The sequence below is a fragment of the Siniperca chuatsi genome, linkage group LG1 (genome assembly GCF_020085105.1).
Source record: "Siniperca chuatsi isolate FFG_IHB_CAS linkage group LG1, ASM2008510v1, whole genome shotgun sequence".
Taxonomy (NCBI): Eukaryota; Metazoa; Chordata; class Actinopteri; order Centrarchiformes; family Sinipercidae; genus Siniperca; species Siniperca chuatsi.
The window spans coordinates 8,620,030-8,643,588 of NC_058042.1; the positions used below are offsets into that span (position 1 = coordinate 8,620,030).

At 38.5% G+C, this 23,559-nt stretch overlaps 2 protein-coding genes across 5 annotated transcripts in view; one reads left to right on the forward strand and one right to left on the reverse strand.

Annotated features, from left to right (window-relative positions):
• The window catches only part of itga11a (integrin, alpha 11a), a 68,066-nt gene extending 48,707 nt beyond the window's left edge, over positions 1–19,359 (reverse strand). Inside the window, exons 1-3 of one of the 3 annotated variants that reach the window (XM_044190012.1) lie at positions 19,299–19,342; positions 16,323–16,386; positions 15,927–16,075 (exon numbers count right to left, since the gene is read on the reverse strand). In XM_044190012.1, the coding sequence (XP_044045947.1) occupies positions 15,927–16,075; positions 16,323–16,357 (184 nt within the window). In that variant the 5' untranslated portion in view covers positions 16,358–16,386; positions 19,299–19,342. Of the gene's footprint in view, positions 1–1,058; positions 1,191–15,926; positions 16,076–16,322; positions 16,387–19,298 lie in introns of those variants that run through there. The other 2 variants (XM_044190029.1, XM_044190021.1) reach the window with 2 other exon arrangements.
• A 3,615-nt stretch (positions 19,360–22,974) lies between these two features.
• coro2ba (coronin, actin binding protein, 2Ba) overlaps positions 22,975–23,559 on the forward strand; it is a 51,593-nt gene continuing 51,008 nt past the window's right edge. Inside the window, exons 1-2 of one of the 2 annotated variants that reach the window (XM_044190051.1) lie at positions 22,975–22,991; positions 23,250–23,360. In XM_044190051.1, the coding sequence (XP_044045986.1) occupies positions 23,346–23,360 (15 nt within the window). In that variant the 5' untranslated portion in view covers positions 22,975–22,991; positions 23,250–23,345. Of the gene's footprint in view, positions 22,992–23,068; positions 23,361–23,559 lie in introns of those variants that run through there. The other variant, XM_044190046.1, reaches the window with a different exon arrangement.

Below are 23,559 nucleotides of genomic sequence, written 5' to 3' on the forward strand. Positions count from 1 at the left end.
CCTCAAAGTTTCTTCTTCAGTATTAACCTCAGGGTGATGCAGAATAACAGAAAAGGAGTGAATAATGCTTCATAGCTGGGAAAAAATGTTCATGTACAGCCATGGTGACAACATGCACAGTATTCTATGGAAACGTTGGCCAACACACAGTGTATTTAAACAATGTGGTTACAGTTCACAGCACACTGAGCTCAAAACCTAACCATATAGAGATCTTTATTGTAGCGCTGCATCAGTTACTTAAGGTTCTACAGTATATTTAAAGGGTGCAGTGGGTTTGATTAGCTTCACTTGTACTTAATTGTATATTAATGTATGTGACTCATGGTAAATGTTTGACTTTGAAAAAAAACATACGTATGCTTTTGGTGCCTTTTATTCACTCTTTAGTCTCTCTTTCTTTCGTCCTGTCTAGATGTGTTACTGCTATAGTGATTTCACTGGTAACTGACCACAGTTCTGGCTGAGCACCAACAACTCTCCGGTCGCTGGAAACTTGACTGTGAAAAGATAGCATCAACTTTCATTTGAGAGAACATGCCTTCTTCCAGTGAGACACAGAGCACCTCTGTAGACCTGAGGGGGACAACATATCCTTCAGTTAAGCCACTGAGCTCTGCCTTCCTGTCTCTTACTGTGATACTGGGTCAAGATGTCAGGTTATGATGTCATTCACACAGGCAGCCATTCATTCACTTAAGATATTCAGATATTACTGTTCCTTCAAGTACAGAATATGTGTGCACATTTGGATTTTCAATTAAGTTGGAAATTCAGTCTTAAAAATACTAAGAAAAAAGTGATTTAATGTAGCTTTTTAAAAACCTTTAAAAGCAACAGTCTCAAAGTTTCCAGTTGCTGTTGGAACGGGTAAAAATATAACTAACAATTAGAGTGCCATTATTATACTGCAAAGCTACATGAAGAAAGAAAGGTTAGATTCATACATCCGCAAAACAAGAGCATGTGAGGATGCATACAGTACACACACACACACACACACACACATTCACACACACTTAAAGAATAACACACATACATAAACACCTTTCACTCACCTAACTGCTGGCTGCAGATCCAGAGCAGGAGGAAGCAGTAGTACTCCATATGTTTGCCGGTGCAAGCGTGCATGTGTTTGTGTGTGTGGTGGGCTGAGGCAAAGAGACCCCCGTGGCAGCCACAGTTAAAGATCCCACTCTGATTGACTCTGAGTCTAAGTTAAAGCGCTGCCTATATCTTGGGGTAGTAGGAGGGGACTGTAGAAGAAGAAGAAGGAGGTCCACTCTGCCACTGCAGGCAGGAATAGTCTGTCTCTCACACATTCAACTCAGTTTGACCGGGTGAATACTCTCAAATGGCTCATCTTTAGGCAAAGTTTTTTGTAGCGGATGCTTCTGTGTTGGATATTTATGATGACTTGCATTTTAAGGGAATGAGGTTTTGAGCCAGCAATCTTTTCACTAAAAGATTAAAACTACATGTTGTTAATGTGGAACAAATTAAATAAAAATTGGTGAATCAGAGCCAAGTTTAAACACCAGTTGTACACGTACATTGATTTCACGTAACAGAAAAGTCAGCTTGGAAGACAGCAGAGTCTCTCTTGATAGATAATTAAATCAAATAATGAACCAACAACTGAAAGGCATGAAAGGGCACATGCATAAATAGGCAGATGCAAGACATAACATTACCATGATCACATACTGTACATTTCCAAAGATATTTCAGCAAGTGAATCTAGTGATCAGTAACGCCACCAGACCTGTTTCCATCACACACCTAAAACATCTTCTGTCAGACTCAAGCTATGCACCACAAATGTTATCATCATGGCACAACCACAAACTAACCAGTATATTAACAGTGGAACGCAAATGTGGGGTTTGTATGTTACCTCATACCCTTGCAGTTGAACCATCCGATCCTAACTACTTAATGTATAATGATCCCACTTACGTAATAAGACATAGTTTGTATACATTAGCACTCCTGTAATCCATTTGTGGTCACCTGGTAGACTTCCAATTCACTACTTAACCACTGCATGTCACATAAATGCACATCCTTTCTTTACGTAAGCCCCATTTTCACTTTGGTTTGGAAAATTATTTTTACACTGGCAATGACTGAGACTATGTTTTAATAAAATACATCAACACCTACATGATGTTTGGATGGTACTTCAACATATGAAGCAATTTTCTAATGTACTTTAAAATTTGTTTCAGAGTTGTGGCCACTGATACAAAGCCATGATTTTTTATGTTTTTTTAAATTAATTAAATTATTTTGTGTGCATTGTCCCAATAGTAATATTAAAAGATAAGTACTATTATTACTAGTAGTGTAGTAGTAGTGGTACTATTGGTCATATTGCCAATATTGTTGTGATCTATTTTACGCTATTTTATTAATTCATGTTTTCTTCTGTTCTGTAAGGCATGTTGGACAATGTAATTAAGGTGCTATATGAATAAAATATGAATAAAACTTAAAGCTGCTAAAATCAATCGTTGAATATTAACAATGGATCTAAAAAACCTACTGTACACTATGGCAGACAGACACAGTTAGCGACTAGCTGGTGAACATGGTGGAGCCTTAAGCAGCTAAAGAGATATTTCCCTCAAACATCGGAGAAAACCAAAACAGAGCTGAAAGAGAGTGAAATTGGACTGAAATTCAACTACAAATGATTGCTAATGTTGCTCTGTAACCGCTGGATGTGTAAATAAGCAACTGTTTGCTAATAAGTTTGTCATATCAACTTAAAGTGGTCATATTATGCTCATTTTCAGGTTCATAATTTTATTTTGGGGTTGTACCAGTTGTAGGTTGACACGGTTTAATTTTCAAGAAACAAATCTGTTTCAGCCGGTAACTATGGCTTCGGTTCAGCCGTACATGTTCCAACAACCCGAACCAGCTTCACAACCGAGACTGGAGCAAGATGTTTCAGAGTTGTAAGTTATTAATTTGTAACTAATTTATCTTTCATAGGTAACGTTTTCTACATCACAGTAACAACTTTATGTCCACTGACTGCCTGGAGGGTATCTAACTTTATTTCATTTTCATATTTAGGTGTACTTGTGGAAACTGCTCAATTCGTGCATTATGACGCGTGTTACATAATGACGTAGATACGTTACGGAAGTAAATGCTGGACTACAATCGAGCTGTTTTCAGGCAGATCAGGAGCAGTGTTTTCTGTGGGAGAGGGTAACTCTCTTTGGGGTGGACTTTGGGTTTTTTCACTTTGCAAACCTATGACATGTACAAAATATATATATATATATATATATATATAACACAATAAAGGAAAGGGAAAAGCCAAAAAGCATAATATGACCACTTTAAAAAGTGATAATGTTAGTGTTGTGTTCACAGCTTGTTCTGCTGCCCCCAAGTGGCCAAAAAAAAAAGTTATTGCAGGTTTAAGGCAAAAGGTAAAGCGCTGTTTGTACTACGTAGATTATATTTTGACATTGTCTGTATTGGGAGATGAGCGCCATAATCAGTTGGCAACATAACGCCCCAGCTTAGCAATTCTTATTCTGATCTTCATGCTGGTGGAGGTAGGGAAGATGGCGATTGTTGTTGTTGTTGGCACCGGCATCAGGAACTTGAAGCTGTGCTAATTCTGTTGATACTGGGTATATTTATTAGTGGTTGGCTACTGTGTGGGTACATGGGAAGAGTGGATTACTTTATTGGATAAAGTGAACTAGGAAGGTGTTGCGTCTTGGATTTTAAAATGACAGAATGACAGGATACTACAGGTTAATAGGAAAATATATTGTAGGAGTCAAGAGGTGAGACTTACAGGGTGATGAATGAAGGAGTAAGGGAGTAAGTAGCCATCAAATAGGTGTCCTGTACATCTATCCACATGTAACACACATACAGTATCCTGAGCAGACAGGCGGTCAAACAGCCCACGTGAGACTGTGAAGTGCCTGTGAAATTCATCATGGTCTAGTCCATGATGAATCCAGATCTGATATCCATCCTGTGAACAGATACTTCCTTTTCATTTGCAATCACAGAGCAACCACACATCACACAAATCAAGCCAGTGTTTGTGCTTAAAAGACTTAGGATAATCGAGCCCTCAAAAGCATATAACAAATCAAGACTTGCTTTCATTAAAAGTGCTTAAAATCTCATAGAATGTTTTCCTCCTTCATCACCTCTCCTCAGTAGACTGCTGGCCCCCTTGTTTCTTTCAAGGCAGGAAATTAAGCCCTGTGCCTACTGCTGGTGCCTGAAAATGTTCACATAGCACTGCAGATGTAAATATCAATGGGCAGGGTTCTTGAAATACATTAGGTGAGTGAAAGTATTTGACGTTCCTCTGTTTTAAACTATAAAAACATCAAAATGACAATGACATTATGTTGTGCTTCCTGCTGATATTATATTGTTTTAAAGCAAAAGCCAGTCTACAGGGTATACCACTTTACAACAGGAGCATACAGTAATTTCCTCAGGCAGACTAACAAGACAATACAACAAGGAAACGTTTAAAAAGCAGCATTCCTGCCCATCAAACTTTATCGGAATAAAACTTTACAAAACTGGAGGGGAAATCAAGAAGTTATAGAGGTTTGGCAGTCATTATAACATTAAAAAGTTCTCCATAAACATGAAAAGTTTCATAACAAGAATTGTTTCATGCAGTATTGTGGGTACAAACTCATAGCTCAAAAATCTCCCACTGTCAGCTTGGAAGACAAACGATAGATCGGAGAGGAACCTACAATTAAGAAGGTCTGGTGTTCTGAATGGAGGCAGTGTGCCAGTGTTGTTAAGGAGTTGGGTTCTTTTTGTCAGCATTTCAAGACCAGAGGGGGGTGGTGGGCAATTCTCCCCAATGCTTTCCTCCTAAATTGCCATGTACTGTAGATATTTAGCTCACTCTCAGTAAGCTGGACTGGGGTTAAGGGGACTAGATCTAAACGGAGTGTGAAAAATTGGGTTTTTAAATTCTATTTTTTCCCCTCCTCCAGACCATATAAGCCATACAGTGTCCCACTATGAAGTGCAGTCTGAAATCAATACTGAAAAGGAGCTGCACTTACCTCACCTTTTCAGGGCCCTCTCCAACACCATACCACAACTGCAAGCAATTACCTCAATCACCCCAGGATTATCTGTTTGTGTGCGATATATGGCTGTCTCCTCAGGCTAGAATGGGAGCTTTGGCCAGACACAGGACAAGTCCTCTGGGATCAGACGTAAAGAAGCAAATAGCCAGATTTCAGACTGTGTGCATGCCTCATGTTGAGACGCAGCATCTATCACCCATCATAATGTTGTCAAGTTTGAGACCTCCAAGCTTGGTTGTTGGGGCTTTTATTCAACTGCTTCTGAATTACTTCTTTCTGAGGCATCATTACTTCAACCAACCAAGGTAAGAGTTGAATGATTCAGGTTTCTGAAAGCTATATTTAAATATGACTGTATTCACAAACTTTTTCCAATATGATTTGGTGTGTCAGCAATTTTATTCATCACTGACTGAAAGTCTGAAGTTGCATTTTTCTGGACACAAAATTCTTCACTGAAACACAAGCTCTTTATATTTTTCAAGGCAATTTAGCTGCTCTTTAAAGATGCATTAATTGATTTGTGACCACTAGGGGGCAGAAAAAACATCAAACCAAGCTGACAAATGCACAGCAACTACACAATTCTCCCCAGTGTTTTACTGCTAACCTGCCATGTAGATATTTCACTGTCACTAATGGGGGACAGGGGTTAAGGGGACCAGAGGTGAAACAATTTTGGTCAATTTGACAGCCCCTTGGTGCACGTAGGTTTGTATTAATATCCCAACCATTCCAAAATATAACAAAAAACACCTCCAGTTTTATGCATAGAAAAATATAAATATAAAGATACAAATACAAATAATGATGTCTAAAAACACCCCTTAGAGGCTAAAGACTAAAGTACTTTCCCTAACCCTAAACCTGCCAGTAATTGATGCTATAGATTTTACTTTCCACAAATCTCAGCCAAGTAAGGCAGGGGCAAGATGAAACAATAAATGGCTTTTAGAGCAATAAAGCACACACTCAAAGTCCTCCAAGGAGCTTTTTGAAACATGTTGCTGTTCCAGCAGCCTGTTCTTTGGCCTCGTATCATCTGCTGTGAGGACGGCAGGGAGAGATTATTGCACAGTTCCAGCAAGTAGCCCTGCATAAAGCATTAACCTGGAGAAAGTGTTGGGAGATCATCTGCAGGAAGCTCTCTATTAAGCATTATGTGCAGTAGAATACATGAACCAAATAAGACTCCATCTATTATCCACACAGAAAAACCAGAATACAGAAAAACAAAATTCTGTATTCTGGTGTAATTGTGTTTTCACTCATTTCAATATGAAAATAGGTTAACTGGACAAATGCTCGGATGGAAGAGATAGTCAGATCTGTTATTTAAGCAAAAGTACCAAAATATTCTATTACAAGTAAAAGTCCTGCTTTCAAAATGTAACTTAAGTAAAGGTACATAAAATGAGTGATACTGTAATCGAATAATTAATTAATGAGTAAGCAACACTTTAATGTTGTAGATGGCACACATGAAGCAACTCTTAACAACTTTACATATGGTTAAATATTAAATCTGTAACAATACTTTTTCACAAGGTATTTCTGTATGCTAACCAGTAGCTACAGTTGTCACATAAATGTGGTGAAGTAAAAAGAATGATTTTCCCTAAACTAAACTAAACTAACTAAATGCGTTTACATTTCCCTAAACTATGTTTAAAGATTTAAACCCATATCTTTTGTTTCACCAGATGTATTAAATCATCTTTCGGGAATGAGAGGAAATGGCCAACCAGTGTTGAAGCAATAAAAATCAAAGCAATGTGAACGGATTTCGATGAGGACAACTTGAGTGACAGAATGCAGGCCGGGAAGAATTCAGTGGTTTTTAGGCTGCCATGCAGAAATCCTCTTACTCTACAGAATGCAGACTGTTTTAAAAAAAAAGTTACCATGTATCTAGAAGCCTTTTTTGCTGTTACTGTATGTTATGAGTATGCATGTAGCTTAAGAAGAGATTCCTCTGTTGTAGGAAAGTGATGTGTATACTCCACCTATAAGCAAAATTATACTGTGATGAGTACATAAACATAGCAAGGATCTATTTCTGTGTGTGTGTGTGTGTGTGTGTGTGTGTGTGTGTGTGTGTGTGTGTGTGTGTGTGTGTGTGTGTGTGTGCACTAAACTGAAACAGTCTTTACTTTGGTTGTTCTTTATTTTTTCTGTGGATGTTTTATAAAGATGGTATTTAGAATAAACAGTCCATCATAGATGTACAATCAACCTGAGATCTATGGTTTTAAGCTTCAAAGATTGTCTACCCACAGCTAAGCTGAAGTGGAAATACGTAATACTTCCCACATATCATTATGTGCAAGTCACTGTGGTATCTTCGGGAACGGCAAATCGGAAATGCAGCGTTATATGCTGAGCTTCTGTTAATTTGGGAGTAAATAAGCAGAGTTGGATGTAAAATAGGCACCTGACCAACTGTTCTGTACTAGGCTTGTGTCATCATGTGCACAGCTGCATCGACCCATCAAGCCCCCTAGCCATTGGCAATTGATAATTCTGTTGGGGGTGCTATTGAATTACTTATTTTAAAATTATTATCATTGATCTGTTTGGCATTTCAACCATTGTGTTCAACCGACAAAAACCCTTCACTTTTCCAGCAATTGGGAAACAGCAGACAAGACTTTTCTTGGTCTTAAAAAGCTGCAGCATTTATTAACTGACACACTGTAAGCTACACTGTACATTTACAGCCATATTGACAACTTACTGCTAACCTTTTCCTCTGCTCTGCTCCATTCACCGTCACTTTTCTGCCGCTCGCTCTCTCTCTCACTTGTAGTCAACCACACATTGGCTACGCACATATGTGGTTGTTTATTAACCTACAACAAGGAGACAAGCTTGTTCTGTACTTCTGAGCTCTATCTTAGGATGATGCTAGGTAAGAGACGCATCAAATTGTAAATGCATGGTAGGCTACAGACAGAATTGCATTACATGTACACACACCTTAGAATTCACCATGGCAGTGTTTTTCTGGCCCCCAAAAATACATAAAAAAATCAATGAGCATTGGCAGCTAGACGGCATTGCAGATGGATTCAATACATCGTCAATTCTCAATTAAATTGACAATCGGCCCAAGCCTATTCTGCACTCCCATCATTAACTTTCTTTGCCTAATTATTCCTTTCAGGGTCATGGAGAGCTGAAGCCTGTCCCAAGATGCATTAGATAGAAGGCAGCAAGTTACCATAAACAAGTTCAACAGGCCTGGCACAGATATGCAGATACAATTCATGGCTTTGGGCAATGTCTCCAAGCAATCAGAACTACATACTGGGTAAATATTATCTAAACGATGTACTGACTTTGTACTGTGTAGTTTGTAGAGAATTTGAGGGTTTTGACAGTCACTTCCTTTTAGTTAGAGAATTTTTTGAGCCTGCATTTGATGGATCTGCATCTTAAGGCACTTTTAAATGTAATTTCACATGTCAGTCAGCCCCTGACTCTCAAAAACAACAACATGTACTGTGTAATGTGTATCTTTATTATCATTATTGAGCAGTGGCTTGAAAAATAAAATTAGATAAAAGCCCCGCTGTAAAATCCTAAAAAAATTTAATAAAAATTTATATACACACACACACACACTCACCCACCGATGACAGCAAGCTACTATTCAAGGCACTGGCCTGACCATCTGACAATTTGGGGACAAGGACACCTGAGTAGGTAACAATACAACGTTATAAGCTGGTGATAATGGCAAAAATCAATTAAAGCAACTTTAAGGTCCACTAATCAATATTTGTATAACAACATACTGGCCATAACAGCTTTACATGGTGATAATATGTTAGGACTGTGGTTTAGTCGGCTTGCTGTGGAGTTTGTCTGCCCAGTGGTTGTAAAAAAAAAATCAATTACCACACCTTTAACTTTCCTGTCGTCAATATTCACCCAACTACACGGCCCTTTTCAGAAACTTAATGTAATAAATCTGGACTTGTTGGACAGAACTTTTATTTCTTTTATTTTTCTTCAATTTGATATTAAAAGTCCATTGGTGTCCAAAACACAAACATCACCACAGTACTTATCCTGTTGACAGGACAGCTGAAGAACAAAAACTTTGACTTAAGCATCTACAGCACTGTGTTATTAGCCACTTAATAGTTTGTCTCAGAAGACCTTGCTCAGCGTTTCTGAGATTTGGCATGTTACTGTACTTCAGTCATCTACTGTTTCTGGATCCACCATGGAGGTCCAAATCAATTTAGGAGTTTGAAAGGGATGCAATCATCACAGGAACCATGAATCTACCAGTGGTTCAAAGAAATGTTTTTTCGCCAATCATCAACTTGTCTCCTTAGCACACTATTCAGCTCTGTTTTGTTTGTTATCACGTGTCCACTGCATGAATTTCCCAAAGAATAAAACAATGATTCAGTAACTAATACAATCTCATTACTAGTTTAATGTCAATGGAGAATCTCAATATACTGTATAATAAAAATGAACATATTAAAGAGCCACATACAGAGAATGAGAGAAGTAAATGTTTCTATGTGAGCTCAAGTGAGTCATTCTAACTTTTCCAGATCTCTGGCAGAGCATTGTGCAGGTTGAGTTGTGCCAGTAGCAATAGTGGGAAATAGACTAATGTGGAAACTAAAGCCACACGCCACAAGATGGACGACAATGGAACTTCGCAAAGCTCACACATCCAGATTCAGGGCAAAGCCATGTCTGTCGACACCCAGCTTAAACATAAAGCCTTGCTGCCCATATGAAATTACTTCCATGGACGTAGTAATGTGCTATATGTCAGTAAGGATTTTTCCCCCAATGTGCTAATAATGAATATAAAATAGCGCTGAGTGTGAGACAGTCATAGACATATAATATACAATCAGCTTTTATACAAGCCACTTTCTTGTAGTTACTTTCCAGGACATAGGCACAAAAAAAATAGCAAAAATGAATTACGGTCACTCACCACATTCCTATATTCAATCAAGCAACTCACAACTCGAAAGTCCTGACACAGAGACTTAGGTCATACCATCCTGTGGTCTAACATAAACCATGTCATGGCTTCATCATGGGAGAACACGCACTCCTGTTTCATTGCGTTTACATTTACATTCATTGTGAGACAGATGGAAAAATTGTACTAGGCTTTTTTTTCCTCTTGGATCTCAATGGAAAACCAAACTGTCTACAATTTTCTGGTTGTAATTATTAGGTTTCACAAAGCTTATACGCAATTGTCTGTTGCAGGTTGACCACTCAAACACCAAGTTAAGTCCCTCTCACAGACTTTTTAAATGCAATCCTTATGACAACACATCAATGGTTAATACAACACATCTTGTGGTGTGGTGTTTCCAAAGTCTATGTGTGATGGTATTTTATGTTGTTCTACACCCTGGCAGCTACTGTTCCAACGAGAGTTTAAGCCTTCAGCTTATTTTCATGTCAGGCTTGGCAGTTTGTTTGCTCAGGAGAAGACAGATTCAGTTTCCCTAACTATGTTTGTATTTTTCAGAGAACTATTTAATTTGGCAAGCAGAAGGTGTCTGCCCTAAATGGGTTCTAGTCCAGTTATAGTTTGTGCTGTACATTGTGTTCAAAAGCATCTGCCAAGATTAGAGAGGGGGCACAGTCTGAAATCATTGCTTAGGTTGAGATTTTAAAAAGAAAATGAAAATGTGATTGCGTCAGGATAAGGTCTGTTCTCCATGCATAGGTAGAATCAGAAGTAAAATATATTTGTGAGTCCAGATTATGATTACTGTAAATGGACAATGATCATATTAAAATACCACATTACAGTTTATAGCAGTATATCTTCTGGGCAAACCAAGATAGTGGTCAACATGGTTAGTTTAATTATGGTTCAACAACAATTTCGAACGGACAGGAGTTAATGTTGGGTGTAATATTTTGGACACAAAAACCAGTCGTGCAATTATTTTGGTATATATAATGTGATCTTAGCATTTGTGGCATTTGCCATTGGGGATGGATAACTGACCAAGCGTATAGGTCTGGTGCGAAAGGGCCTCTCACCACCAGGGGCTTTGCCCTTAGGTCAGCCAAGGCCCCCATAGTCAGAGGCCCCTCGACACTGGGGGGAAATTTGAAATGTAAATATGAATGTGTGAATGGGGGAAGTAATGGCCTAAAGGTTAGAGGAGTGGCCTTGTGACCGGAAGGTTGCCGGTTCTAGCAGAATAAATTTGGGTGGGGAAAGTAAAAGAGCATTACTGACACTGAATGCAGCTTCCCAGTGGCTAACATATTCAACCGTGGTTGTATTGGGAAGCTTGTGTGAGGTTAAAAAGTGTTTCACTGGAATAAATGATAGCACAATGTGTAAGTTATAACTAAAGTTATTGGTGTCTCTGGTCACCACATGTTCTAGAGAACCAACTCACTTTACAAAGTATCAACTATTAAAACATCACATGCGCAAAGCCCTGACTGAATCAACAGCAGGCTAAATACCACTTAGGCTTGAACTTAGATGAATCAATGAGTGTTTTTATAGAGAGAAAATAAATAGTACTAATCTGCTAAATTTGGATTTTAGTTTCTCAGGAAATGATGACTGTGTACCCTCAACTACACTCATGTGTATACAAGTATGATGGGGTGATGAGGGACTGTACATTGATTACAGACTTTAATGTAGTATTGGTATATGTGCATATATATTGGGTGTACCTTATTATGGTCAATGGATTATGTGTTGAGTTAAAATGACATTGGTCAGATTCAGATTTGGATTTGGATGCGTTCAAGTTGCTAATGGTCGAGCATAGTGGACCTTGTGTATGTCTTACAAATCTCCAAGTATGGGAAGATAATTTACAATAATTTATCAATCTGTAATGAGATGAATGGGATCATGGGAGAGTAGCAGCTATCACTGCAGAAAAATGCACATTTGCCTGCCAACATTTGGACATAATTTCTTTCATCATCATACTTTAGTATAAAAGGACTACACTGAAAAAATGCATGTCTTAGCGTGATGATATAAAGCCTTGAGGAAGATGATTCCCACAAACACAGCTGAATGTATTCTAAGTCATGAAAATTAAATATTTCTTAAACTGTGCCATCTTTAGGGACATTTGAACAGGCTTAGATTACATTATATGATTATACATAATGTCCCAGGCAATACCTGGATTAGATAACATTTAGTGGGCTCCATACACACAGTACATACAGACTCACACACACACTGGACACACTACATTAAACATATAATGAACATCATATACCGTCCACAACAAAGTCTGAAAAATGAGCCATAGAAAAAAATGCACAGCTACCTTTACCAAAAACCACCAAGATATATAGCCGGCCGGTGCCCCTTTTTTACTTAAAATTTAACAGCTGGTGTCCAGGAATGAGATGTTTAGCTGGAAATATCAACTGAGACTTTTAAACTTTTTCAACGACCCCTACTGCTCTGTGATTTACAGTTAGAGGATGGCATGATTCCAGGAGCAGGGTCCAGAGCTGCACAGGGTTCCTGCATGCTGAGCGTCTTTCCTCTGCCAGGCACAGGTAAATATTACCCCTGTGGATGTTGACAGCGGGAACCCCCTGTTCAGTTACATAGTTTATGAGCAATGAGTCCATCTGTACCATAAAGTGCTCCTTCTGCTTTTATATCACTGGTCACGTGCCTTTAGATGCCTTGAGAATGTCACTTTTCCCATCATTTACAGTTTATCAGCCTCTATGCCTGTCTGATCAGGGAAACAGAACTTGGATGCAAAATGAGTCAGCCTGCTTCAAACCCTTCATAGACCAGGAACACACAGATTTAGACAATTAAATTATTGTTTTTGGTCTTCAAGCCAGAAAGAAATGCAGGCCTTTCACCTAATTAGTGTGGTTGTATTCTCTCTCACAGCTTCAAATACTTGGTCCTAACACCAGCTGTTTCCGCACAGATGTGACTGTGCATGTGAGCTATTAGCTGCTACATGATGAAGCGTTAGAGAGGGACGTCTACACACTCATAAGGCAAAGCAGATTGGAGATGGACTGTTTTAGTCACAATGACAAAACACACTCTTTTTATTTGGTTTTAATAAAAAATAAAATAGTTATTGGACAACAACAGACTGTTCGAACCACTGCACATTACTTTCTCATTTGTCAGTCTAGAGCAAAGCCCAGGACCTTTCAACTATTTGAAATGTTTATTTTAGTCATCAACTCACAGAATCACTCACAGCATGCCCATATTCTGACAATATAAAATCAGAATGAATACATAGCAAAAATGCACATAATCATGTATTCAAGGAGTGCACCGCCTGGAGCAAGGTTTTGATTGTGTAATATCTTTCTGATATCCTTGAGCCATCCCTTAAGTTTTAATATGATCCAATACTTCTGTCGTGGGAAATTGCATCTAAATTGCTTTATGTCATAATAAATCAAGGCAAATGCCCAGACTGAACAACACTGTGTCACTTGTTCCATGTGGTAGAAATATGCCACTGGTTTCAGGCGGCTGTCAATAATCAGACCTTGCATGCGTTCCAAGTTTGATTACTAGCTCAATCAAACACAATCAACTGGAGGAAAGTTGGAATGCAATCAAACCTTAGCAGTTAGGATTCAAGCCATTTGTCAGATGTAAACAAACAGACAACAGACCAGAAAACAGAAGGATTACACAAATTGACAAAATTGTAACAAATCCCCCAGTTTTTAGATAACAGTGAGATTCTGATTCCTGAACCACCCAGAAGTAGTTCTTATTCAGTCAGAAATTACAAGACACTGCATTTTCTTTGGAATTTTGTGAGCTGACCCGGCTTTTTGACCCTCAAGTATAGGCAAACATGATTCAAGGGTCTTTGTCTTCACTTTTGGCAGTACACTGGAAGGGACGCAGACTTCTGCAAAGGGTTCAATAGCATTCCACTACTTTTATGATAAGCTGAAGCCTGTTAGTGCTAAGCCTGGGAGTGAAAGCCTCAGGCTGGCCAAAAAGCTGTGTAAGCAATGACGGGAGCTGCACTAATTGAACAAAGAGCGTTGGACTTAGCGCTGGACTAGGAGCTAGCCTGTCTGTCCTTGCTGCTTTTGAGATAGGAAGACCACACAACCACATCCACACCACCTTTGTTTTTGTTACACTATCATCTCAGAAGAAGACTGAAGCAACTTGCTCAGATGACCTTAGTTAGAAGAAAGAAAAATTCCATATTTTTTGTGTGTTTGTACTGATGGAGGACAGAATGGGTGGATTTAAATGGGACTGTGACGATTTTTGTAACACAAGTTATGGTTTCTATCAAAAAAGATTTTCACTGAAGCCACAATGCGAAGGCATGATTTACATTGTCAGTGACTCATCAATCATGGGTGATTATTAAAAAATACATATTTGTATCTATGTTTTATGTCTTTACATTAAGATTTGTTTAACATCTCAATTGTCTGTAGGATATATTTACCTGCCTCGGCACCATTATGGCACGGCAAAGCCATAAAATATAAAGGAACAAGTCAGAAATTTGTGAAGTGCCAGTCTAGTACCCTTCAACTTGGCACCAAATGGAAACCAAATGAACATAAAAGGCACTTCATATTCATTGGTGGGGACAGAGCTGACCAAAGGAATATTTAAATGTATGTTTCTGCCAAAATGACTCACTCATTCAGTTCAGGGAATGATCGTCTGGGAATTATAAGTTTTGAATGTGTTTTCCCCTTACTTACTGACTTTTATGAGAGCCAAATATATAGTCTTTGGCTATTGTAAAGAGAAAATAAGTGAACTAGAGTAGGGTAGCGTTGTTTACTTTTTGTCCCTACTAATGTATATAGTACAATATATACTATATAATGGAAGAATATTTGTATCAGACCTTGACGAAGCATATGGGGCAAAAGTTATCTTTCTGCTGTCATATATACTGTATATTTAATGAGAAGTTGTTTGCTGTTTCCAGTATTTTAGGTCTATTGGATTGCAAATGTTTGCTTAACTGCTACCACATGTTAAGCCTTTGTACTGCTGTCATTGACTTAATGTGAGTGTCTTGTTTTCCAGACTCTGTGTGTGGTGAATATGTATGAGAAAGAGGAAAAGAAACAGATACACAGTGACAAAGAGAGAGAAATAAAGAAAGAATGTATATGTGTGTCTGGTTACTCAGTTTGTTTCTTTTTCCAAATGGGAGCAACACTAAACCTTAAATCACTGATACAGTATATCGCCCTCCTTACAACATCTTAATTGCATTATCTATTACCTTTATAAATCTAACTATCTATAACTCAACAAAAGGGTTACCAAGGTCATTTAAAAAAAAGCAGGAAGAGAGGTTACGCAATATTTTAAAAATTATAACTTTATAGCAGCATAGCAAGTTCAGAAGCACCTCTCCTTGACACTGACATGAATGATGTCTGGTGAGGGCTGGGAGGAATGGGGGCTTTTTTCCATCAGAGGACTCCGTAAATCTGCCCCAATGACCGGCAGGTGAAAAAATAGAGCAAATGAGAGGCTCTGTGAAAGGAAACGTAGCTGGAGAGGAGACTTGATGAATTAAAAACTGGTGGAAAATGACATAAAGAGAAGGCGAGACTGGAGCGATATGTTTGTGCGTTGAGTGAATGAACTGTGGAATTGTCTACTCATGGTTGAGCTATGCATCACCTACACAAAGGGGCACACACTCATGAGGACTCTGCAGTGCGTGCGTCTACAAAAAACACAAGACTGATTGATTAGAAACTCAATCACTGTCACTCCTACTTGCTCACTCACTTGCTATTTCTGTTTACCTCTATCAGCTGCTTTGCTTGCCTCTATCCATTTCTTCATGGTCCTACTTCCCCCCTGCCCTCTCTCTTCTTCTTCTTCTTCACTTTGCTTCAGATAGAGGAAGTGGTTTGTGTGCAGACTGTGGCTGGCTGGAACACTGTGCTGTGCACTGGGGAAGCCGAAATTTGAGCCCCTGTGCATTAAATGTTCCACTAGAGCAACAATTTCTGTGAGGGAAATCATGCGGTGGACCAGTGTTAAAGGACCGGAGAAGGGGGCTAAGTCAGGGTAGGAAGGAGAGAGAGAAAGCTGGGGGTGGTAATGGGGGGAAGTGCTCATGACTCTTAATAAGAACTTGAATTGGTGCATGCCATATACTATAGATCTGAATTCAAACCACATTTGAAACCACATACCTTTGTTGCATATAATCAGCTTCTTTCTCCTCCATCAGACTTATCTCTCTACCTCTGCTGTCAGCTGGCCACCAAAGCATAAAAATGAAAAATACAGAAATTAGTTACAGAGCCAAAGAGCAATGTATGTGCAGTATGTGTGTGAGTGTTTCAGGACAAAGAAACACAGCGCCACCTGTGGATAGGCTTCAATCCAGGACATATTGTTATATAGTTCATTGTTTTAAAATAGCAGTTGAGGGCTTGTTGTGGAAGTTGCGTGCTGTGGATTTGTGGCGATGCCCATTACTAGTTTACAGATATATAGATTTGTAGTCAGGTCTTACCTCAGCCTATAAAGGCAGCTCTAAGAACAGCTGATGAGACTGATTGGATTAAAAGAACACACAGCAGCCCATGTAAGCATACATATCATATATGATTGATAGATTAAGATAGATAAATAAAACAGATTCATTTTTTGTGTCAGTTTATGGTATTTAAGGTGGGACATTTGTAGCCATTAAGGTCAACCGAAACATTAGCCATTGAATGATACGGTTCAGGTTCTCAGATGCTGGGTGCGATGTTTCAACCCTGTATGTCAGCTTCACCTCAAGCATAACATTGTTTTTACATTGCAGTTTTTAAATTGCCTATACAAGCAGCCTTTAGTCTGCAAGATTAGTCATCCGTTTGCCTGATAATATAATGTGACTTCTGAATAATGAGTCAGCTGAGAGGCCAAAGCACAGGCATCCCCAGGTGAGCTTTCTGATTTTCTAGTGATTTGCACATCCTTGCCAGTTTTCTATGAGAGGTAGTCAGCTTAAGTCAGTGGAACAGTGGTTGGTTACATCAGATGAATGTGTTTTGTAACAATCATCTTTACTTAGAGTGAATGAATCATGAGGGATTCCACTGAGCACTGATGTGCATCAACAGGATTAATAAAACAATGAAGGAAATCCATGTGCAAATATTTTAGAAAATGTGAGGCCTGCTGGCAGAGGTTCAGGTTTCCAGAAATCTAACTACAACTACACATCTTATTGCTGCCAATTGTTGTCTGAAGTGCTGTGATTATGGGGTTTATCAGCTGTGTAGAGCTCACAAGCTGATCTGTTACAACCTGCATACTAGTGCGAGAATAATTAAAAGAATAATTTGTCAAACATTTAAAGAGCACAACAGATCAGTTTTACAAGTTTGCAAATACACATGACCAGTGGTACAGCCTATAGATTAATCTATATTAGTACCACTTTTTCTGTATAGATTTTCCTCCATGAGTAGAAGCCACACATTGTGAGGGGGTGGATATGAAGGGGCTTTCATCTGCTGCAAAGACCATAAAATGTGAAAATGCAGTAAATTATGAAGTTAAGTAAATTTTGGTTTAACACATAAGTGGTAATTACATTTGTGGAATAGTTTTACATTTTACAGATCTTTATTTGCATTTACTGTAAATGTAAATGTAGAGAAGCTCCATATTACACACCATTCATGTTCAGCAATTATTAAAGTCCTTGTTAGTAATGTCTTGAAACCAGTAAATCATCGTGTAAACAAAGTCAGCAATGTTTGACAGCCATTATACACAGGCAATTACAGGCTTTCAGTTGTAGCATTTAGACCCTTGTTTGTCTGGAAAGGACTGCCAAACCAGCCTTAGAGGTTGGTGATAACTACACATAATCTCCATAAATCTGTAAATATGGATTGGCCAGATGACTGGCCCATAGATCGACTTCTGGCTAAGCCTGCATTGAGCCTAATTTAATTTACCCAATGTCTTGAGGGTTGGTAGTCTTGTTCATCTTTGAATGAACTCATTTGAAAGCCAATTGAGAAAAAGTTCTGGTGACTTTAGCCTAACTTTTGGACATTTAACTTAAGAAGCTAGATGCAGTGCAGTAATATACACTGTAATTCTCCCAGATTTATAGCGTTATCAATTTGCTAGAACAAAAACTAATGATGTGTTTTTCTATAACCTAATTTATGAAATCCTGTCGTATGATATTTTGATTACAAGTAGCTAATGATTGATTGATGTGCAGTGGTGGAAGAAGTATTCAGACCCTATACTTAAGTAAAAGCACCAATACAAGAATGTAAAAATACTCCATTACAAGTAAAAGTCCTGCATTCAGAATCCTATTTAAGTAGAAGTACAAATGTACAAAAACGTATTATAAGCAAAATGTACTTGAAGTAGGCCTATAAAGTAAAAGTACTCATTCTGCAAAAAAAAATGGCCCCTGTGAGTGATAAATTATTATATATATGAAATTATAGAGTGTTAATACTGATGCATCAATGCATAAGCAGCATTTTAATGTTGTAGCTGGTCGAAGTGGAATTAGTTCTGATAACCAATCTGTATTGATTTATTTTTCACTTTTCTCTAATGTGTGTTTGTGAGTTATTGGATAATTTGACTTCTTCTGGGCTTGAACTGTTATTTAAATGAAACCATGTGAGAAGTTCAGTGCAAATCTCTCTTTGGTGGAGGCCCAACAATTGGGAGCCACTGGTTTAATCTAAAAAAAAACAATGTGTTGTATTTTATAAGCTTATCACGTTTTTTATTTAAAATCTTAATTTGAAAAGTGAACTAGTAGGCCTAATTATAGCTGTCAGATAAATGCAGTGCAGTAAAAGTACAATATCACCCAATGAAATGTTGTGGAGTAGAAGTATAAAGCAGCATACAATGGAAATAATCAAGTAAAGTGAATGTACCTCAAAATTGTACTTAAATACAGTACTTGTACTGTTATAGGATCTTAGCTTGTATGGCTTAGCTTGTTAGCTACCTAGCTTAAAAAGTGAAAAGTCAGACAGTACAGGAGAAAAAACATGATATTTCCCAACTTATCCATAATTTGTGCTTCTCTTGTAATTATGTTTTTTTACGTTTGAGATTTTTTAATTGATGGTTAAAGGGACAGTTCACCCAAAATCTAAAATAAATATTTTCCCTCTTACCTGTAGTGCTATTTATCCATCTAGATTGTTTTGGTGTGAGTTTTGGAGATATCAGCTGTAGAGATGTCTGCCTTTTTTTGAATATAATGGGACTATATGGCACTCTGCTTGTGGTGCTCAAAGCGCCAAAAAACTACATTTGAAAAACTCAACTGCAATGTCTCTTTCCAGAAATCATGACCCGGTTACTCAAGATAATCCACAGACGTTGTTGTGAGCAGTTTCATGTAGGAACTATTTTCTTTCTAGTTTCTTAAACACAGTCTGGCAATGAGGAAAGCCGAGTTAGTTATAGCACTGACTGGACCACACCACTAGTAGATCAAGTAGAGGCCCCTTTACTGTGGCTACAGCCATTCTGTTGCTGTGGCGACGGCTGTAGCTGTTGCCATGGTTATGCCTGTAGCTATTGCTATAGCTATAACATTAGCCGTTGCTGTGATCGTGATTGGCTAGCTAAGTTACTCTTACAGTACATGTGATAGTAACACTCAGATTTAAACCTGGTAGTTCTGTCAGGTAATATGAGATTCAGCCAACCATGTCAATAGCCAATAGCTACAACCATAGCCACAATCACAACAACAGCAATGCTGTTAGCTATATCGTTAGCACAGCTACAGCTAAAACCTGCCATAATAATTAGCCTTCGCTAGTTAGCCATCATAACATTAGCTGCAATGATAGAGACTCGTGGCGGAGTTGCCTTCTATGACCAAGATGTACTTTACTTTTAGCTATCATTTTCGACCAGTATCTAGCTAACTAATCACAACATTATGACTAAGTTACCGTTAATACCAATTTACGGGCATATATCATTCTCAACCCACAGTGGCAAACAGACTAGCTAACATTAAGCATGCTTCTCAAATGTTTTAGTTTTATATCCAAAAGACTGTTAATGGGGCTTCTTACTGCTCATTATTCTTTCAAGCATCAGCACACGTCACTCAATATATATTAACTGTTACAAAGCTTATTTTTCTCTCAGTCTATCTAGTAAAATTAAAGTTGCCATGTTACAAACGGATATAAATTAAAAGTAGCCAGCCATTATCGCAGAAAACCGCAAAGGTGGGATTTTCTTCTGTCTGATAGCACTAACATTGGTTTTTCATTGATTGTTGTCTTGAAACAGATATTTCTTTTCTTTGATTTAAAAAAAAATTAAATTAACAGAATGATAGCAGATTTTTATTGTTTCTTTATCAGAATCCCCATTATACTCTACCTAGGTTCCATTTTATTTCATCGTGTAGAATAGCTAACTAATTAGTAAGTAATTAGTTTGAAAATCCAACTAGAGACCAAATTAAGCCCTGTAGTTTACAAGTCTTGTTAAAAAAATAAGTCTTCCAAAAGTCTGAAAAAATAAGGAAATTTAAAATACATTGACAATATCTGAGCCAAATTGGAGGTAATAATGTGATTTCACCAGAAGATGGCAGCAAACTGTCAAATATGGATGGATTTCCCCAGGTTACACAGCTGTCAGAGGGTCAGAATATAGTAAACAAGGATATTGAATTCCTAATGCAAAACAGACTCATCCCAATTCACTGGAACAGAAAGGAATCACTGATTTAAAGCATACAGCTAAGCCAGACAGTGACCTGTTGTTTATTATATCAAAATGAATGTTGTTGATATCCATGCATATTGTCTTTCACTATGAAAAATATAAGTTCTCTCTTCCTATCTCCTTTTTCTTTGAAGAGGTGCATGTAGACGTCTGGTGGAACATGTGATACATGGTGGCTCCTCCTGGTCTGCAGGTCCCTGTGTTTGCCACCTCCACCCAGTGGATGATGTCTGTTCCTCCCACACCTTTCTCATGACGTAAATTGAAAAAGATTACGTAGTTCCAACATCCTGAAGAAATAAACTTCAATGGGTCAGTTTCACACTAGATTATACTCATGCAGATTATAGAAATGACTAACTTACTTATGTTCTCTTCATTTAAATGGGCTAAGATGCCAAACCTCTTGAGGTTGTAATGAAAATGATTTTAAGAAATAACTGATTCTAGGATTAGCAATATTGTAACACACAAACACATTAAGCCTTCATAGCATGTGTTTCTTATAATAAGTACAACCTGCCATATTACTATTTAATAGCAATAATACATGCTCAATGTGCACAACTAAGTACTATCATAGCCCAACTTTAGTGATAGTATTGTATTCCAGATATTTTTTCAGATTTTGACGATCCTCTCCCCTGCCTCATAACATGCACACAGACACAGGAAATACTATTGCTCTAGACAGGAAATGCTGAGAGTGGGGCCTTAGATGACACTCCTAAAGACTGAGATTGAGGAGCAAAGTGACCACTGAATGACAATATGGGTGAGTATGATAAAACCACAACAAGACAGAAAACCATAATGAACTGCCTGCAATGGACAATTTCTATCATGTCACTCAGTAGAGTCTTTCTGTCTTTGTCTGTCTTAGTGACCTTTACTCCAGCATCTGCAGACACTTACAGTACACACACACACACACACACACACACACACACACACACACACACACACACACACACACACACACACACACACACAAGTATGCACATGTGGATGCACAAAACAAAGCCAGTATTGTGGGTCACAGCCACTAGAGAAGAGTCTCACACAGCTATGGGAAATTAAGCCATGGTAACTGAGTAGGAATCTTGGCCTGTCTCTAGCATCCCTCTATTTACACAATTAGTATGAAAAAGATGTGTTACTCTGTGAGTGTGGGTGGGTGACTTTGTGCTACTATACTTGTGTCCTTACAAGGAAAAGAGAACATGAAGATATCACACCGATTCTGATTTCTTTGATATTCATTAAGACTTAGAACAGCATTTCAATTTAAGATTTAAAGGTCAAGAGTTAGATCGTAAGTGCACAATTACAATTTGCCTTAGCGTCAAGTTTAGGGTATATCTAGGGCTGAAATCACAATCACAATATGGCAAATTTATGCAAAATCAAATCAAACTGATGTTCATTGCAATTAATTTCGTTCCACTCAGACAAAACTCATCATATGTGTAAAACAAAAGCTTCAGTAACTGATTTAGCTAGTTTTAAGTTTTTGATTTAAAGAACAAAATTTGGTAAAATAATAACACTATGATCATATCGTCACAATTGGATTCCACAGAAAATCAATGAACAATAATATTGAATTCTTGCTTTTTTGGGTTAGGTTAAAGGATACATGCAGGGATTGGGTAAATTTGTAAGGAGATAAACATAGTCAAAGAGTGTCCTCATAAATACAGCTTTACAACTTTTACCTTGTGTATATGTGTGTTCTTGTGTGTGTCCATTTGTATGTCTCTATATTTTCACATATAGAAATATCTAGATTCAGTGTAGTTTGGACTTTGGCAAAAATCAAAAATGTCCTTGTTTCCTCCCATCAATGCCTGTGTCACTCACACATGCAGACACACACACACATTTATACACACCGGATGACGTGCAGCTAGCTCCATGCCTGAGTAGCAGACTGCGACACAGCGTCCAGCTCCCTCCCTCCCTTCCTCTCTCTGTTTCTGCAGTCCTCTCCTCTCCTGTCCCAGGCAGCGCTGCTCCCGCCTCCTCCTGCAGCCCTGCCTGACTGCTCATCAATAAGCTGTATTAGCCCATCACTAATCATATTGCGAGAGACAGAGAGTGACAGGGTAGGGCAGCCAGACTTTGTGTGCATCATCTGCGTGTGTGTGTGTGTGTGTGTGTGTGTGTTTTGCTTGTGTGCAGTTGGTGAGGGAGGAGGGAGGGGTGTATCCTAGCGAGGAGCTTTTCCCTGTTGTAGTAACCAGCTGCACACCGACTGCCAGCCATTACTTCACTGCAGCAGCAATCAGCCCCTCCGTACTTAGTGAGCCAGACACACTAACCTGTCTGTCCCCTCCTCTCTTCTCTCTCTGCATATTCAGCAGAGCTGCCCTCCTCTCCTCCTCATCACTCTGCCACTCCTGCGGCGTTGCTCTCTGCTTGAAGGGGACACTGGCCTGCTCCTCACCTACTGATTCTGCATGACTGTCACAAAGGTAAGACCGCTTGGGATGGGGAACAACTTTCAGCATGTCACCAGTGATTTGGGCTCAGGGTTAGATTGGACTGTAAAGGTTATTTAAGGTGTTATTCTCATGTGAGTTTTTTTGTCTGTGGATGAGTGAAGATGAGTTTTTGAGTTTGTAGTGTTGGAGTTGCCAGATAGTGCAAGGTTATCAGGATGCTGCCGCCTGA